General features: G+C 38.2%; 1 protein-coding gene across 1 annotated transcript in view; it reads left to right on the top strand.

The window, feature by feature from the left end:
• CTNNA3 (catenin (cadherin-associated protein), alpha 3) overlaps positions 1-20,431 on the top strand; it is a 2,468,838-nt gene that overhangs the window by 1,159,388 nt on the left and 1,289,019 nt on the right. Inside the window, exons 7-8 of the mRNA XM_006835815.1 lie at positions 8,121-8,201; positions 19,167-19,319. Coding sequence (XP_006835878.1) covers positions 8,121-8,201; positions 19,167-19,319 — 234 coding nt within the window. The remainder of the gene's footprint in view (positions 1-8,120; positions 8,202-19,166; positions 19,320-20,431) is intronic.

Genomic DNA, 20,431 nt, shown 5'->3' with positions numbered 1-20,431 from the left:
TAGAGACCTCTCAAGAACAGATTTGATAAATTAGACACTAATGACTGAAGACAAGAAGAGTCATGGCATGATGTAAAAAAATATCAAATAAGAAGAAAGCAAAAGATCATTAGACAGGAAAAAATAGACAAAAGTGGATATAAGAGAAGGCTGTGAAATTTGTTATTGAACATAAAGTAGCTAAAGTAACTGGAAGAAATAAAGAAGTAATAGAGCAGAACAGAGAGTTTTGAAGGGCAATTCAAGAAGACAATATCAACTTTTATAATGAAATGCTCAAAGACTTGGAGTTAAAAAGCAAAAAAGTAAGAAAACAGCATTTCTCTAGTAGAAAGAACTAAAGAAAATATCTAAGCCTCGACTTGCACTATTGAAGGATTCTATGGGCAAAATATTAAATGTAGCATAAAGCTTTTTAAAAAGATGGAAGTAATACACAGAGTCATGGGTACAAACAACAACAGAAAAACTGCTTGGTGTGCAATCATTTAAAGAGTTGCAATATAATCAGGAACCGATGGTATTGAATGAAGGAGTCCAAGCTGAACTGAAGATATTGGCAAGAAACAAGCTTCCAAGAATTGTTGGAATACCAATGGAAATGTTTTAACAAACTGATGCAGCGCTGGAGGCCCTCACTCATCTATGCCAAGAAATTTGCATGACAGATACTTGGTCAACCAATTGGAAAAGATCCATATTTGTGCCCATTCCAAAGAAAAGTTTTTCCATGGAATGTGGAAAGCATTGAACACTGTTATTAATAGCACATTCAAGTAAAATTTTGCTGAAGATAATTAAAAAATGGTTACACCAATACCTTGACAGAGAACTGCCAGAAATTCAAGCCCGATTCAGGAGACCACGTGAAATTAGCCTATCATAGCTGACATCACATGAATTTTGACTGAAAGTAGAAAGTACCAGAAATATGTTTACTTGTGCTTTATATATTATGTGAAGATATTTGACTCTATGTATCATATGAAACTATGGATAACATAAATAATGAGTATTCCAGAACACTTCATTGTGTTATTGAAGAACGTGTACATACAGAAAGAGGCAGTTGTTAGAAAAAGAACAAGGGAATAGTGAATAGTTTAAAATCAGGAATGGTTTTATCCTTTCACCATACTCATTCAACCTGTCAATTTGTTGCCCTGTGTTGGCTCTTGTGTTGCTGTGATGCTGGAAGCTATGTAACCGGTCTTTATAATCCCAGGAGGGTCACCCATGGTGGACAGGTTTCAGCTGAGATTCCAGACTAACGCAAACTTAGAAGAAGAGGCAAACTACTTCCGAATGTTTAGCCACTGAAAACTTAATGAATAACAGTGAAACACTGTCAGATAGCTGAAGAAAACTGAATATTGAAACATGATGGATAGCACCAGAATATTGTCATATATAGTTAGCGTAGTGGTTACGAATTGGGCTGCAAGCCTCAAGGTCAGCAGTTCGAAACTACCAGCGGTTCCGCAGGAGAAAGATGAGGCGGTCTGCTCCCGTAAAGATTTACAGCCTCAGAAACCCTGTGTAGGGTCGCTATGAGTCGGAACTGACTCCACAGCACAACAACATAGTGTCTGAAAGTGAGCCCCTCAGGCTAGAAGTCACTCGGGAGCTCTCTGAGATTCAAGTAGATTCAGACAAGATTGTTGAATGAAGGATATCATTGCTGACTTCCGATGGATTTTTGCTGAAAGCAGAGAATACCAGATATACTTCATTAGGCGCAAGACCACTTTAAAATATACAAAAGCAAAGATGTCAGTTTGAGGATGAAGGTACACCTGAGTCATATGCATGTGAGAATTGGACAATGAATAAGGAAGACAGTAGATGAAATGATGCATTTGATTTATGGTATTTGAAAAGAATATTAAAAGTACCATAGACTGCCAGAAGAGCAAACAAATCTGTATTGGAAGAAGAACAGCTGGAATGCTCCTTAAAGCTAGGATTGCCAGACTTTGTCTCTCATATATTGGGCATAGCATCAGGAGGGACAAGTACTGGCAATAGGACATCATGCCTGTAAATTGGTGGGACAGCAAAAAAAGGAAGACTTCCAACCAGATGAATTGGCAGAGTGGCAACACCAAGGGGCTCAAGTGTAGCATTCACTATGAAGATGGCAAAATACTGGTGTGTGTGTTGTTCTCTTGTACACAGGGTCACTATAGGTGTTAACCAACTTTATGCCACTTAACAACAAAGTGTCATTGACTCAATTCCAACCCATAGTGACCCTGTATAGAGTTTCAAAGGAGCAGCTGTGAGCTTGAACTGCCGATCTTGCTGTTCAAACCAACATTGCAGCCCAGTGCATTAACCCACAGTGCCACACTAGGTCTAACACACCACACAACAACATGCTGAGCAAATAATCTGCAAAACTAGATTATGAAGAACATAAAATTAGGATTGGAGGAAGACTCGTTAATAACCTGTGATTTGCAAATGACACAAACTTGCTTACTAAGTGTGAAGAGAATTTGAAGTACTTACTGATAAAGATCAAAGACTACGGCCTTCTGTATGGATTGCACTTCAATGTAAAGAAAACAAAATTCCTCACAGATGGATCAATAAATAGCATCATGATAAATGGAGAAAAGATTGAAGTGGTCAAAGACTTCATTTTGCTTGGATTCAAAACCATTGATCATGGAAGTTGTTTTTGTTAGTTGCCATCGAACCAGTACAGACCCATAGCAACACTATGGACACCAGAACGAAACACTGTCTGGTCCTGGGCCTGCCTCACTATTGTTGCTACGCTTGAACCTATGAATGCTGCCATTTTGCCAATCCATCTTGCTAGGGGTCTTTCTCTTTTTCTCTGACCCTCCACCTTACCAAACATGATATCTTTTTCTAGTGACTGGTCCCTCCTGACAATATGTCCGAAGTATGAGAGATGAAGTTTGGCCATCCTGACCTCCAAGGAGCACTCTGGCTGCACTTGTTCCAACACAGATCTGTTGGTTCTTTTGGCAGCCCATGGCACTTTCAACATTCTCCTGAAACATCATGGAAGTAATAGTCAAGAAACCAAATGCTGTATTGCATTAAGCAAATGTGCTGCAAATGACCTCTTTAACTTTTCAAAGAGCAAAGATGTCAGTGTGAAGACTAAGGTGTGCCTTACCCAAGCCATGGTATTTTCAATCTCTTCTTCTGTCTTTTGAAAGTTGAACAATGAATAAGGAAGACCAGAGGAGAAATGATGTATTTGAATTATGGTGTTGGGGAACAATACCATGGACTACTAGAAGAATAAACAAATCTGTCTGTGAAAGAGTATATCCAGAATGTTCATTAGAAGCATTGATGGTGAGACTTTGTATATTGGACATGTTGTTAGGAGGGTCTAGTATTTAGTTAGGAAAAAAACTGGATGGCACCTGAGAACTAAAACATGTGTATTTTTGTCTTTCTATCCCACTGGGTAGCCTGGTGGATTTACATGTTAGGCTGTTTAATGCATGGTTGGCAGTTTGAATCCTCCAGCTCCTTGTATAGGAGAAAGATGAGAATTTCTGCGTCTGTACAGAAAACCCTACTCAGGATCACTATGAGTTGGAAATGACTTGAAGGTACACAACACCAATAGCTGCATCCTGTTCATATTCCCTATTGACTTTCTCTGTTTTACTGGACAAATGGGTAAAGAGTGAAGGAAATAGCATTGTATGGAACTGGACAATAAGGGTTAGGTTCTTTAAATACAATTAGAAAACTCTTGCGGAGCCTTGGTAGTACAATGGGATTATACGATGGATTATACGATGGACTGATAACCAAAAGGCCACCAGTTGAAAGCAGCCAGGTTTACAGCCTCAAAAACCCTATTATTGGGTGATGGTTGTGTGCCTTGGAGTCCATTCAGAAGCATAGCGACCTTGTATGGGATTTCCAAGGCTGTAAATCTTTACAGGAGCAGAAAGCCTCATCTTTCTCCTGCAGAACAGCTGGTAGTTTTAAACTGCTGACCTTGAGCTTAGCAGCCTGACTTGTAACTACTAGGCTGCTCCTTTCAGAAACCTTATACTGGATCACTATGTGTCAGAACCTACTAGATGGGCACCCAATCACCAGCACCACCATGCCCCATAGTATAGCTATTTACGCCGGCACCTTTTATAGCCCTGAATTGACTTCACAGTTCTGTACCTGGTGTGGTGCTGTTGGATAAGCACTGGATTTCTAAGTGCAAGGTTGATGATTCAAACCTACCTGCTGCTCCTTGGAAACCCTCTACAGGGTCACTGTGAATCAGAACTGACTTGGCAGCATGCAACACGCTTAGAGAATAGGAGTCCCTGGGTGATACAGATGGTTAAACACTGGATAGGAACCAAAAGGTTGGATGTTTAAATTCACTGAGGGGCATCTTGGAAGAAAAGCATGGCCACCTTCTTGTGAAAGATCATATTCATTGAAAACTCTACAGAGCCCCATTCTGTTCTCAATCATGTGGGGTCACTGTGTTTCAAATTCAATTTGATGGCAAATAGGTTGGTTTTGGGAGTCCTGGTATGGTGAGGTGGGTTAATGAGCTGGCCTGCAAGGTCAATTTCAAGTACAAGGGCAGTGGTTCAAGCTCACCATCTGCTCCTCCAAAAGTATATGCTGGGTCGCTATGAGTCATAACCAACTCTATGACACTTAAAAACAACAAGAAGTTTGTTTTTGAGGAGCCTTGGTAGCACTGTGGTCTAAGCATTGGACTGCTAACTGTAAGGTTGGTGTTCAGACCCATCAACCATTTGGCAAGAGAAAAATGAGACTGTCTGCTGCAGTAAAGATTTATGTTCTGGAAATTCTATCGGATCACTGTGAGTTGGAACCGGGTGGATGGCAGTAGCAGTGAGTAGGTTGGTCTTGGTTTTAGCCTGGAGAATACTGAGTCGGAGCTGTCATGGCTGCCTTTCATCCGGTTTGCTTTCATTCTTACTCCTACTGCTGAGATAGCCTACATTTTATTTGCACGGAATGAAATTGCCTAACTTCCATCTCTTCTCTCTCTGCTCTTTCTTTTTCTGTGTTGCTTTACTAAGCAACCATGTATTTTCATTAAGCAACCATAATCTCCACCATATGTACATTCTGCCCTCACTTTCAAAGGTACCAAGTGGTTAAGGTTTAGATCGTTGTGTACTCTCTCCTCTGACAGGCAACTTGGCATGTGTAGGGCTGAGTGTTGGATGTCACAGTAGCTGTGACTGGTATTGGCATTTAATAGACATGGATGGGGTGTTTTTGTTGTTGTTTTAACTCATAGCAATCTCATATAGGTTTTCCAAGGAGCAGCTGATGGGTCTAAACAGACAACCTTGAAGCTCAAAGAGATCTGCAGTCCATTGCATTATCCTGCAGAGTGACTCCAGAACTCTGGGTAGGGTGTATGGGAATGCTAGACATCCTGCAGTGAATAGAATGGTCTCGAATTATGGCAATTTTTCTCACTTTGAATATCAGTGACTGCTGTTAAGAAATACTTGATCTTACTCAGGCTTAGGGGGACTCCAACAACCTCAAATGATAAGGCAGTTAGCTGTACCCTGAGGTTTTCCTCATGTATGTCAGAAAAGGACTGTGCTCCATGTTTTGAATGGATGAGATTTTGGAAATAGCTTTCCAGGACTTTCTACCGATATGTCTATAGGAGAACTCAAACCTTCAACATTTCAATGCATTAGACGGATGCATTAGAATGATAGGCTTAAATCTTCTCCAGAATCTATTAGGAATCCTTCCTTGCACATGTTGTTGTTGTTGTATTTTTCTGTGGAGTTGATTCTAACTCTTACAGACCCTGTATACAGTTTCCAAGGAGCAGCTGTTGGGTTTGAACTGCCAACCTGTGGTTTGCATTCCAGTGCTGCACCACACCAAGAGTCCTTCCTTGCACATAGCAGGTCCCTAATGGAGACCTGATGTAGCACTGTGGGTTAATGCACTGGGCTTCAGTGTCAGTTTGCATTGCATGGTCAGTGGTTCAAGTTCACCAGCCACTCCTGGGAAACAGTATAGAGGGTTGCTTTGGGTCAGAACCAACTCAAACGCATTTAACAACAACAATACAGATGTGCTGTATTTTTAATCAAGTTGATTATTTATAAACTAGCAAACCCTATTCAACACATTCTATGCTAGTCATTATTTTTTTGTTGTTGTTGTTATTAAGTGCCATCAAGTCACTTCCAACTCACAGCGACCCTGTATAGGGTTTCCGAGGAATGGCTAGCGAGCTTGAGCTACTGACCTTGCAGTTCATACTCAGATTGTTCTGACATTGGCTGCAATCCCTGCCATGTATGAATAATCCATTTCCTCATTGGCTTCCCCATTGCTGTTCCACTATTTGTCAGTTTCCCTGCCCCTCCCTGCCTTCTCATTGTTGATCCCAGTTGTTGAGCCCATTTGTTCTCATATATTTGATTGTTCTGAGGAACATACTTTTCATGTTATTTATGTTATAGTTCAGCATCTTACTTGACTGAAAGTTGGCCTCTAATTGATGTGTTTGGTTTCCAGTTAGAAGATTTTCTCAGGATAGTTGTCTTCATAGTGTCTTTCCTCTCTTTCTGACTAGTGAGTCTGGTCTTTTTGTTTTATTTTTTGGTGGTGGGCGGAGTGGGAGGAGGCTTTGAGTTGTGTTTGGCATTTTTGTTGTTGTTGTTGTTATTTTTTGACACATTCTAACCAGGACCACCTATTGGTCTTAGTAAGAGTTGTCTATAGTTATAGCCAGACACCATATAGCTCTTCTGGTCTCAGCTTAGTGGAAACTGTGATTGATGTTGGCCATTAATGCTTTGGGTTAATTGCTTCCTTGAGTTTCATTTGCCTTCATACTCATATGCATCAGATGGAATGCATTTTTCTTCAATCTCTAATGTATCAGTTACTTCTTAGATGGCTGATTGCAAGTTTTTAAGACCCCAGATGCTACTCACCAGAGTAGGAGGTTGAACAATGTCTTGATGAGTTATGTTTTGCCAATTGACATACGTGTCCTCTGATCAAGTAGGACATTAGCTGGTATATTTGAAGATATTAACTGGATTTGAAGGTAGATTTCATGTAAGAGCTTGTAAGAAGACATAGACAAGTATAGGAAAATAGTTTTATATTACAGCACTACAAGGAGTCTAGGTATGGAGCTGTAGGATAAACTCTGGACTTCTAAGTATAAGGTTAGTGGTTCAAACCCACCAGCCACTCCTAGGAAACCCTGTGTAGGGTCTCTATGAATTGAAACCAGCTCAATGACACTTAAAACCAATAGCACTGTAAATGATAATACTTGAGAAGATGTGGTATAAATTAAGACTAACATTGTAGGCTTTCTACTTGATGGTATGAATTAATGGATGAATTTAGTCATTAGAGTAATGTCTGTTGTTGTTATAAAGTGCTGTAGAGCTGATTCTCTGGTATGCCCTCAGTCTAAATTAATAGCCTAAAAAATTAGACCGAGGATATACCAGAGAAAACTGTTTTTGCTCAAGGAATGAGAAGGTGTTATACAAATTATCTTAAAGAGCCAAAAACAGCGTCCAGTTCTTACTTGAAACAATTTGTTCTTGGAATATTGTCAGCTGAAATTGTGGTCAACTTTTGCAAATTGTATGAATTTGCACTGCATATTTTATTTAGTGTTTAGCAAAACTCCAATATGGCTCTGCATAACTTACACAACACACCATGAAAATGACTTCAGAAACTCCCACAGAAGTTGACAAATTGGGCATCTAATGCTTTTAAGCTAATTGCTTGCTTAGTGGGTAAAAAGTCGACTTGGTGAGAATGAAGATCAGAGTTTCATGGAGATAATGTTCTGCCTACTGCCATACTAAATACAACCCAACCTAGATCAGAAATATTAAAGAAGCCTTAAAGAAGAAAATAATGTGAGCTTTATTCACTGTTCTACTCAGTCTTCTGTGAAGTGCTCGTGAATCATGTGTGATATCATAGCAGTTTTTAAGCCTGTTCTTGAATTTCCAAGCTGTTATTTTCAGGATATTTAGAAAGCAAATTGCTAAGTGATAAAGAGTAATTTGACACCGTTGCTTATGTCATTTACTTCTTCTTCTTGGCAGGCTGGAAGAAAGGAAAGGAGTAGTACTCTGAATATCGCCATCGACAACATGTGCAAGAAGACCAGAGATCTTCGCAGACAGGTAAATAGAGAGATGTGAAGAAACATGCACAGCATATTGTACCTTTTATTGGTTGCTGGAATATTTATTTCTTGTTTGTGTCTGTTATGACTCTACAATAAAACAAAATCAAATACACCCACTCCTCATTTGTTGACTGTCTCAAAATCAGACATTTCACATTTATGACAATAGTAAAAAATCTACTATCCAATAATTTTGTGTATGAACAGTGTGCATCTGACAGTAATGTATGCCACCTTAAGAGTAAGGCTGGCTGTGATGTTGACAGTCACACATAAACTTGACTGGATCACGATGATTGTCAGCAGTTTGGCAGTTATACAATGACATCATCATGCAGTAATAAAATGGTGTAGCTATCCTCCATTTAGTAAGCTCGTGTGATCATCCTCCAATTTTCTCTTAACACCTTGGCCTTTGCAACCTAACCATGTTGTTAAGTGTGGGATTCATGTGGAGTGGTTGTATGCTTACCACAATTCCATACCTCAAATGTTTTTGTGGCAAACGTAATAGATATCAGAGTACAAATCTTACTGGCAGGCAGCATGGCATTAAAATCTGTTCTGTCCTCATCAGCTGGGTGAACTTGGACACCTATTTCCTATTTCTGAGTCTGATTTCATATGTAAAACGAGATTCATAATTTCATAATAGTCCTAGCATGGTGCCATAGGATAAGCACTTGACCTTCAAGGTAGGTTTGAACTGCACAGTCGACGATTCAAACTCACCACCTGCTCCTCTGAAACCCTATGCAGGGTCACTATGAGTCGGAACTGACTCAATGGCCCTTAACAACAATAACAGGGCTAAGAGGATTAAATAAAATGCCTACCATTATCTGATACTTAGTAGGTTTCTAGGGAATGGTGGTAAATTATCTATTTTTAAATTAAAAAGTGAATTTATACATTTCAGTATAATTGCAGTCAGTGTATTGTAACATGTACACTGTCAAATTGACAAACATATTTTATGTATTTTTACAATAAAAAACAAACCAGCCTGAATTTCTCATCCAAATGTTTACAGTCAAGACCTTAATTCAGAGACCTTATTAATTATCCTCTTCGAATTTCTTTCAGGATGCTTCAAAATTAGTTTCATTTTAATGTGAGGTTACTTTTGTCCCTTACGTCATCAGATCCATAGGAGTAGGAAGGATTTCATTACACAATTCTACTACTAGTTATTTGTTTCCCCAGAAACATAGAGGTTGTTTTCCAAGGCCCTTACTCTCCATTCGATCCCACTTATTAGTAACTTAAATATTTTCTCTGATGAAATGTTAACTTGGTCACCATGAATCAATGAAAGAGGAGCAAAAATTTTCAAACATAAGCTTCTAAGGTACTGTATTCTGGTAGTTGAGGAAGGGGGTGGGGTGGCAGACTTGTCTCCATATTGTTTTTGTTTCTGATTTCTCAGGCCTTGGCAGTCAGATGCAGAGCAGTTTAGGTACTGGTCTGGTGTTTGAGGCCTCAGTGCTCATCTGCTCTTCGCTCTATATGGTTGCTCATAATCTAGGCTCTTTCCATGTGACTTTTCTCCCCTAAAGAATAGCTTGGATTTCTAGTTCAGGTTTCGAAGAAGGGGAGGTGGAAGCTGCTAAACTTTGTTAATACAGAGTGTTGTTTCCTTCACATTCGATTAATCTGAAGTCACAGACAGAGCCCCAGGTCACTTGGAAGGGGCAGAGCTCTATGTCATGTGCATACCAAAAGGGCTAGAACTGTTAGGCGCCATTAGAGTCATACTTGGTAGTTTCTCATTATTCTCATTTGCCCATTCTAGAACTTCATTTTCCATCCTAATGTTTGTACTTTTAGCAGTACTAAAAACTAGTTAAAACAGTGACAAGAATCTTCTCCACCTCCTTTTATTCTTTGTAAAGTGTATCTAACAGTTCCTTGTAAGCATTTTACATAGGCTTTTGTACACAGGAAGGAAAAGCCTACCTTTAACATGTTTTTCTTTGAAATATTTAATGTTTGCCTTATTCTATAACTGTTTTGTATTTGGTTTTGAGTAAAAACTAGGTACAGCTAATCTCACAGCCTATCTCCTTAGTTATATGTAGCTTTCCCATTATCAACACAGAAACATTGGTTTGGAGAATGAGAAGCGAGGTAGATGGCTTAGAAATATATAGTGAGAAGCAAATGACACATTTTGGAGCATCAGGATGGAATGTCCTTAGGGGATGATTTCATTCATTTGTTTCAACTTTTGTGCTTTTTTAACTTCCTTGCCTGTGTTGCTAGAGAATGAAGATAAAAGTCCTTGGTGTCCCATGTTCCCTATGAGTTGACCTCATTACTCTTAATGTTCTTTCTCTTTCACTTCTCCTTCCCACTTGGTTTTTCTTTTATCTTTTCTTCCGACTTGATTTTAATCCTTAAAATGACAGTAATGACAAAATTTCTGATTTAGTATATGGTTTTGCCTTCTCCCAAGAGTTGTCCTTGTATTATGGAATTTTATGCTGGTAATTGGAAACAAGGAGGACTAAACAGCTAAGCACCAAGTCAGCAGTTCAAACCCACCAATCGCTCCTTGGAAACCCTGTAAAGGGATGCTAAGTGTCAGAACTAACTTGACAACACTTAACAACAACAACAACAATAGAAAACAAAACCATGATACTATTTTCTCAAGTTTTCAGGTGAGTCAACTCTCCAAACTTCACCTAGCTACGTGGTCGAACCTAGACTCTAGTCCATGTCCATGCGACCCAGTCCATGTGTGAATTCGCATTGCTGACAACATTGGCTTGTTCCATCTTCAGAACCCCCACTGTGAATCCACTGACTTTTCCATCATGGGTGACTTATTTCTTTTTTTATTATATATTTTTAAGCTTTTTTCTTTTATTCTTCTTGCCCCTATTCATTTGAGAACTGCATATCTACTACAACTCTCATTAAAGAAGGATTTTAAAACTTCATTATTTCATTAAAAAATTAGCCCAACAGAATATATTCCATATTTAATGTATTATGTAGAGTGAAACATATATTTGATTTTACTGCAGGCAAATTTAATTTGTTTGTATACTGAGAAGAAGAAGAAGAAAAATCTTACACTACACAAGGGCCAAAGTCAGGACTTGAGCTATGCCAAATGAAATAAGATTTCTGATAAAAAATAATTGAGACAAAAATTTGATTAGTCCTTTAGTTGCTGAGTTGCTATATCCATCTCTTCTCCATGTTGGTCATGTCCGTGCCATGGTCAGAGAAAGTATGTAGGGATGTCTACCGCCTGTTGTTGTTATTAAATATCTATCCTCGAGTCAGTTCTGAATCATAGCAACTCTGTATAGGGTTTCTGAGGAGCATCTGGTGGATTTGAACTGCCAGCCTTGTAGTTACAAGTCCAGTGCTCATCCTACAGCACCACACCAGGACCCCTTATACCTCCTTGTTGTTATTGTTAAGTGCCATCAAGTTGATTCCGACCCATAGCAAACCTGTATAGGGTTTCCGAAGAGCAGCTGGTGAGCTTGAACTGCTGACCTTGCAATTCAAACAGCTTTGCAGTCTGGTGCATTAACCCACAGTGCCACACCAGGACTCCTAGTCATCATCAAATAGTATTAAGCATCTGGAATACATAAGTTATAAAATTATTGCAGTAGATAGAGATGGAATTAATTTTGGTTGATTTACTTCCATTTATCAGCTGTGAAAGCCAAACAGATAAAATTGGAAAGTGTATTTTGCTATTTGATTTCAAAGAAAAATGTCATTAATATGCACATTATTAATATTTGTATATAAGGAGCTCTAGTAGCGTAGTGGTTACGAATTGGGTTGTGAACCTTAAGGTCAGCAGTTCGAAACTGTCAGCTGTTCCACGGGAAAAAGATGAGGCTTTCTGCTCCCGTCAAGATTTACAGCCTCAGAAACCCTGTACAGGGTCATTATGAGTTGGAACCGACTCCACAGCACATAACAACAACAGTAGCATAGTGGTTACAAATTGGGCTGCGAACCGCAAGGTCAGCAGTTCGAAACTACCATTTGTTCTGTGGGAGAAAGTTGAGGCTTTCTGCTCCTGTAAAGATTTACAGCCTCGGAAACCCTGTACAGGGTCACTATGGGTCAGAACCAACTTGAGGGCACTTAACAACTACAACATATTAACATATGTGCTGCTAGTTTCAGAGTATAATTCTTATGGAAAACACTGGTTCTTATTCCTATTTCTTCTCCCCTCACAGTTTCTTTCTTTCTATTCCCCATCCTTTTTCTTTATGAGGGAAGGTCCTTCATATAGGTTTCACACTGAGCTTTTACTTTTGAGCTTTAATTGTAGAGAAATATATTATTTTATTTGAGACGCCAAACCATTTATGCCAAAGGGAAACTGAAAAATGGATATCTCAAAGCCTTTTATTAAACTGTAGTAAGAAAAGATGGAAAGCCCCTCTGTTTTGTTTTGTGCCTGACATTTTTTATGTCTGGCAACACATAGGTTTTTATTAAAAATACATACCTCTCACTCCTATTGGTCTTTCACTGACTTCAGATCTTAGTGTTGTGATTTCTAAGGTTGTCTTATTTCTACATTAGCATATTAGATTTTACCTTATTTTTATTTTTATTTTTTTGGTATATTTCTCATGTGATCGAAATGAGTTGTATTCTCAGGTAGAAAAAGTAATATGGAAATAAATAAGATAGACTCTATTCAACTATTATATGTAAATCTAGGTGACTGTATGATATGAATAACAATGCATTAAAGGCCTTCCATGTCTTGTCCCTATATTCATTTCTAGTCTCATCTTAAAAGAATTCCTGTCTCATAATCAAGTATAAAAGGAGCTCTGGTAGCGTAGTGGTTACGAATCGGGCTGCGAACCTTAAGGTCAGCGGTTCGAAACTACCAGCCGCTCCGCGGGAGAAAGATGAGGCTTTCTACTCCCGTAAGGATTTACACTCTCGGAAACCCTGTACAGGGTCGCTATGGGTCGGAACCGACTCGACGGCACTTAACAACAACAACAATCAAGTATAAAGAGTTTGGCAGAAGCAGCAGATGGAAGCAGAGTATGAATGGCAAGGGGTAGTTTCTGTCAGATGTTTGAGTCTGTTACTTGGTGTGTGATCAAAGCCTGTTTTAGACTGGGTTCTCCTGAAAACAGAGTCTGAGATGAGAACCTTAACACAGGTAGTTTATTTGGGAAGTGATTCGAAGAAGCCAGGGGCAAGGGAACTTGAAAAATGAGGCAGGGAAGGAAGCTACATAGGCTATTGAGGTTGCTGCTGAAAGCAATAAGCTTAAGGATCACTGAAAAGTAACCAAATGCCTCTTAGAATTGTCATATCAGTGAATGGAGGCTGGACATTTAATCTACAAGCTCTCATTACTCTGAATGGGGGATTGGCCCCCTGTTGTTAACTCTCCAGAACTTCCAAACTGTTTATACTAGGCTGAGAATCTCACTCAGAATTCAATTACTTCCTGAGACAGAATGAAAAGTAAAGGATAAGGTGCATTGGAGGTGGGGTACCTTCATAGGGCACATACCTGTTCACAGCTAAAATCAGAAATGGGTCCAAAGGATGAGATTCAAGGCAGAAAATGCCTCTGCTGTAGGCCAGAATTATAACCATGCATGTGAAAGTACAGGGACAGAATCAGCAAAGCAGGTAGAGACTAGATCACAACATTATGGGTTGGTTAAATCAATTGTTCTGACGGGTTGAGATAATTTATTAACTTATTAGGTGATATATTCTTGCATTCTTAACTGTGTATTATCTCTTAAAGACATCACTAAAGTCTAATACAAGTCTCCAGTTTCTGGTTATTTCCTAAGGATGTTCTTCACTTTTTAGTCTTTTTGTCTTATGTTATGTTTGCTTTTTGTTTTTAACTTGTAAAGCTTTCCCTCAGTCTCACTGTTGAGCTGCTAGTTCAATCCTCATTCTACCACTATGTTCTAGCCACATTGGATGACATGAAATGTCTTGATAATCCCTTAGTTTATTTGTTATGATAGTCTTTGTTCTTAGAATAAGGAGCACTGGTGGTGCTCTGGTTAAATCAACCACAAGGTTGGTGGTTCAAACCCATCAGCCACTTTATGGGAGAAAGATGAGACTATCTCATTCCATAAAGATTTATAGTCTCAGACACCCTATGGAAGGGTGCAATGAGTAGGAATCAACTCAATAGCAGTGGGTTTGGTTTTTTGGGTGTTTATGCATAGAAGGAGTCCTGGTGTGGCACTGCGGGTTAATGCGCTGGACTCCAAAGTTGGTTTAAATCTTAAGATCAGCAGTTCAAGCTCACCAGCTGCTTCTTGGAAACCCTATACAGTGTGATTATGGGTTGGAACCAACTCAATGGCTCTTAGCAACAACAACAATTGATAAAATACCATGCTTTCTACTTCCAAAGTCCAACTTTTAACATCTTTTTCAAAGATAGAATTCATATGCCCACTTCTTAGTGAAATAATCAAAATTAATTGTTTCTTACTTGCTTGCAAGTCTGTTAAGTTTCTCATTGAACCCTTTGTACATCTCTCTTCTAAAAGTTACCCTTTCTTTATTATCCTTGCATTCCTCAAGCAGCCTAGAATTTTGACTTGCCCATAGACTGAAAGTTCATAATGTATTGGTTAAATTGAATGAATATACAACTACAGAATAAGGTATTCAAATTCTGTATTGTTTGGAGCATTATGTCAGGTAATTTCATCACATTTTTTCAGCTGAATTTGGAAAACATTGGCACAGAGTTTATTTCAAAGATCATTTCTACTCTTTCTGTTCTGTCCCAGTGAATACAGCATTGCACCTGCATGGTCATACCTCTTCTAGTGAGATCTGCTATGTAGTTATGCAATTATTCTCCATTTCCCTAGATTCTTGTTTCAGTTATAAAGTGCATTTTTGAAAAACACAGAAGACAAACTGATTTTTTGGATATAATTATATAGATGACAACTAACATTAAAGTTGTTTTATATGGAAAAATCATCCCTTTTCAAGCTAATACCGCGTCTCACTTCTTCTTGTCAGAATCATATTTCTAAAAACATATTTATATTAATTGCCTTTACCGTCTCATCTCCCTTTCATCCTCAAACCACAGCAATATGATGTCTGCCCTCATTTTTCCACTGAAGCTGGTCTCACTAATATCATCAGTAACCTCTTAATGGCCAGAACCAACCTGATATATCTTTCTTTAAAATTTGACACAAAATCTGTTTCCTTCTTGAAGTATCTCTGGCATCAGTGTTCTGTTTCCTTTTATTGTAATATTTAATGAATTTCAAGCCTCCAGCACCTTATGATCAACCCTGGATTTATATCTAGGCATTTCTTACTGTACTTTGATTTTTGAGGAGAGGAGGACAGAGTATTCAGAAATATTTTCTGCATTGAATGAAAAAATACATGTTGTTGTTGTTATGTGCCGTGGAGTCAGTTCTGACTCATAGCGACCCTGTACAGGGTTTCTGAGGCTATAAATCTTTACAGGAACAGAAGGCCTCATCTTTCTCCTGTGGAACAGCTGGTAGTTTCAAACTGCTCACCCTGAGGTTAGCAACCTGATTCATAACCACTACGCTACCAGAGCTCCTCAATAATACATGAGGGGGCTTCAGAAAGTTCATGGAAAAATTGCATTACCTTTTTGATTCAGTTTTTCTACTATCTTTTTGAAGCCCCATCATATGTAGAAAAGAAGGTTCAACAAATGATGTGGATATTATTATGTTTGGATGCTGTTGTTAGTTGTGTGTGTTCTGACTCAAAGCAACTCTTTGTACTATAGAACGAAACACTGTCCATTTCTGCACCGTACTCACAACTGTTGCTGTACTTTAGCCTATTTGTGCAGCTACTGTGTCAAGCCATCATTGAGAGCCTTTCTCTTTTTTGCTTCTTCTACTTTGCTGTTGTTGTTAAGTGCCGTCTTGTCAATTCTGTCTCATAGTAACCCTGTATAAAGTTTTCAAGGAGCAGTTGGTGAGTTTGAACCACTGACCTTGCCATTCAAATGAACTTTCAGTTCAGTGTATCATCCACAGCACCACACCAGGCACCGTATCATTCTGATAATATATTTAAGGTACATAGAGCAAATCATACCATCCTTACTTCTAAGAAACATTATGACTACTTTTAAGACAGATTTGTTTGTTCATCTAGCAGTGCGTGGTATTGTCAGTATTTATAGTTTAATGTTGTTTGTTAGGATAAGTTACTCTGGAGATCACTGACAGAGTGATTTAAAATTTGTCTTTCAGGTTGTGAACTTTGTTATTTGGGACTATCATCTTAGTCGCTTTTGGGAGCTTATCCTTTTCGCTGCATGACTCCTATAAATAAGAGTGCTGCCCAAGATTTCATTCTAGACCTGTCTTTGTTGTGCGTCTCTTTCTACATGATCCGGTCTATATCCACAATTGAATGACCTCCACTGGGGGGATTCTCATTCACGTCACTCTCTACCCAGAGACCTTCTCTAGGCCCCCATCACTGCATGCCCCACTACAAAACAAAGCAGAAAGTGATTGAGGGGAGGGATGGCCACTGAAAACTCTCCTCCTTGGAGTAATTCCTTTTACACCTTACTTAAAATTTACATCCTCTTCAGTTACCAACTGAAGACCCAAAGTTTGACCTTTTAACTGGCTTATCTGATTCACTTTCCTGAACATCAAACACAGTGTTCCTTTATTCTTTTGCACTCAATGAATGCTAATTTGCTCCTTTTAAAAATGTCTATATAGCTATATAAACTAAACTCTCTCTTTTTTGCTATTGTTGTTAATTGCTGTCCAGTAAGTTCCAACTCATAGCAGCCCTGTATAGATTCCCAAGGAGTAGCTAGTGAGTTTGACCCACTGTCCTTGTGACTGAAACCGACCTTGAAGTTGAGTGCTTATCCTACGGCACCACACCAGGACCCCCTCTCCTCTTTACTCACAGACTTTATCTAATATTTACCTTTATTATTAAAATAAGAGCAAGGAACATGTTTTATTAATCCTGATACAGAGTTGTAGGACAAGCACTGGACTGCTAACCGCAAGGTAAATGGTTCCAACTCACAAGTTGCCCTCAGAAACCTTACCTGGTTCAAAGCAAAGGCTTAACAGATACTTACATATATTTGTTGATTGATAAGTGAAATTTTGCGTAGGTTAATGTATAGTGTGTTTCTCTATCAACTATGGATTGATGGATTGGTATTCCTCTTGCCTTTTAACCTCTTAGCACTTTATAACATGTCTTAGTAGCCACCCATGGCTATTAAGTTGATTTCAACTAAGAGAGACCCTATATTATGTTTCTGTGGCACGAAATCTCTATAGGAGCAAAAAGTCTCCTTTTTCTCCTACAGAGCAGCTGGTGGATTTGAATACTCCTATGGGTCAGAACTGACTGCGTTTAACAACAACAGCAACTCAGTCAATATTAATTCATTGTCATTAGTTACTTGCCTTTGTGCATGTTAAGCATCATCTTTTCGTGGAGAATCTTCCTATGTCCTATGTGAAATTATTTGGTAGGTAGAAGGACTCAAAAAATTTCTGAGTTGGGGGACAATATTCATGAGGTACATGGTCAACAAATGGTCAACCATTCCAGATCAAAAGGGCATTTACCTAAGGGCAAACTTCAGATGGGTGGGTAAAGAAGGAGGAAGGGAAACAAGAAACAGGGGGAGGAAGTGGAGAAAGGGGTGTTCTATTGAGAGGATTGCAATTAGAATGAAATGAAGTTTATGATTTGTTGAGTATAAAATTGATGATCTGCTCGGTAAACCTTCATTGAATTCACAATAAAAAGTTATATTAAAAAAAAAAGGAAATAAAATCTGAGCATGTTCTACCACCCCCAAACCTACAATGATTATAAATTCATGATCCTACAATTATTATAGAAACACAAGGTTTTTTTCCCCACTCAGCTATCTCATTAATTTGCCTGAAAATATCTTACTAATTCTCACATAATTCAAAGTTACACTAAGTGCCTGTGTATTGGTTTAAAAGTACCCTAAAATAAAATTTCACAAAAGTCAAATTACAATTTTCCTAGCTGATAGCTAGTAATGTCTTTGTTTTATTTTATAGAGGTTATTGAATTAAATGAGTAGGTTAACCCAACAACTTTTGGAGACATTTATAGTTATTGTCATTGTTAATAAAACATTTCAGAATATTGTTATCCTTAAGGGTTCAATATTATATAAATACAATGATTTAATTTTGGAACGCAGTTTTAAATCGCAGAGAATATCTGCTGAGTAGAATAATTGCCTGATTGTCATTTATAAGCTTACATGTAATCGGATTTGAAGGAACTAATTGTAGCAGAATGTTATACTTGTTTAATAATTTAAGGTGTGAGGGCAAGAACAATTAATGCAAATGGAGAAAATTGGACATCAACTCATTTATTATTCTCTTTGCTCTATTAATCTGTTATCAACTGGCATAATCGGTGAGCTAACTTGGTTTAATTACCACGAAGTCTACAATTTAGCTAATCAAAATTTATCATCACTTCCTCCAACAAGGTGTAGAGTTCATTTTCTAATTTTGTAATTAAGAAAATACATGATGTACAATTGTATTTGTACACATCCATAAGTATTATCATAATATAATTTATTTAAGAAATAATACACTATTATCACCTATAATCTAATTTCTGGAGTCACTATGATTTAAGAGAAAAATTAGTGATTTATGGGGACAAGAGGATTTTGTCCTCCTAGATATTTTGCGTATTTTAATCTTACAAAGAACAATGATCCACAGGTGTAAGTATTATAGTTTTAGGACTTGTGCAAAAAAAAAAGAATAAAGAATGAATTTGTAATCACTGAGATTAAAATAATAGAAAATAGCAAGAACTATTTTGTGATGGGTGGGGGAAGAAACCAAACCCTGAATTTTTTTTTCTTTCTCCTTAGCTCCGTAAGGCTATTATAGACCATGTGTCAGACTCATTCTTGGATACGACAGTCCCTCTTTTGGTTCTCATTGAAGCCACCAAGAATGGTCGGGAAACAGAAATAAAAGAATATGCTGCGATATTTCGTGAGCACACCAGCAGGCTTGTAGAGGTAAGTGTGCTAGAACTTGAAATCCAGGAGAGTGAGATTCATGTTCCATGTTTGCAGATGAACGGTACTGAAACACAATCTTTTGGGAAACTCTTTGACAAAGTACATATTTAAGTTATCGGTCACATTTTATAAACCATCCTTCCTTAATTTATAGTTTTATTCCGTTTGTTTTCTTAAATGCCTATTTTTTGTTATCTACATAATGTAAGTGATTAAATGCAAGTACTCTTTGTTGTATCCTTAAAAATATTTTCTAACTTATTCTAATATAAAGTATAAAATATCCTCTTACTATTTTATTGTATCTCTACAATATGCATACTTGTATTATACTTTTAGCTTTTCAAATAATATTTCGCTATTTGCATAATGTGGGAGAAAAAGTGTAAGATATAAAGGAGCAGAGAGATCACTAATTAATTAATTAGGGGTAGTAAGTTGGTTTATGTCTCTACATGTGTGTAAGAGATGATAAACATGCCATTTCTTCCTGGTTGGAAAATGAAGACAAGGGAGTGCCCTGAGAATTTGGAACATTGTAACACTCTGCTGAAAGTGTTAGGAAGTGCTAGGAGGCAGCTGCTAGAACTTATTGATTATGGTCAAAAGAAAGCAGCCACGGTATAAGACCCTGAATGGAAGAAATTCTGTCTTCTTCAATAATATACATAAAGTGACTGTACTTACAAGGTCAGCAGTGAGCTGCAAGGAAAAGGAAAATATGATACATCAGATCTCTATCAGAGTTCATATTCAGCTGATACATGTAATAATAATCATTTTTGTTGTTAAGTGCTTTTGAGTTGATTCTGACTCACAGTGGCCCTGTATGGAGTATCAGAGGAGCAGCATGTGGGTTTCTATTGCCAACCCCGTGGTTCCAGGGCTTATCCGACAGCACCACATCAGTATAATATGTTGTTGTTGCTGTTAGGTACCATCAAGTCGGTGCCGACTCGTAGCAACTTTATGAACAGCAGAACGAAACATGGCTTGATCCTGGGCCAGCCTCATTACTGTTGCCATGCTTGAGTACATCGATGCTGCCACTTGGCCAATCCATCTCTCTGGGGGTCTTCCTCTTTTTCTCTGACCCTCAACCTTGTTGT

Source organism: Chrysochloris asiatica, unplaced genomic scaffold (assembly GCF_000296735.1).
Source record: "Chrysochloris asiatica unplaced genomic scaffold, ChrAsi1.0 scaffold00020, whole genome shotgun sequence".
NCBI lineage: Eukaryota > Metazoa > Chordata > Mammalia > Afrosoricida > Chrysochloridae > Chrysochloris > Chrysochloris asiatica.
The sequence above is the reverse complement of the archived record's forward strand: the minus strand, read 5'-3'. Positions and strand labels throughout refer to the sequence as shown.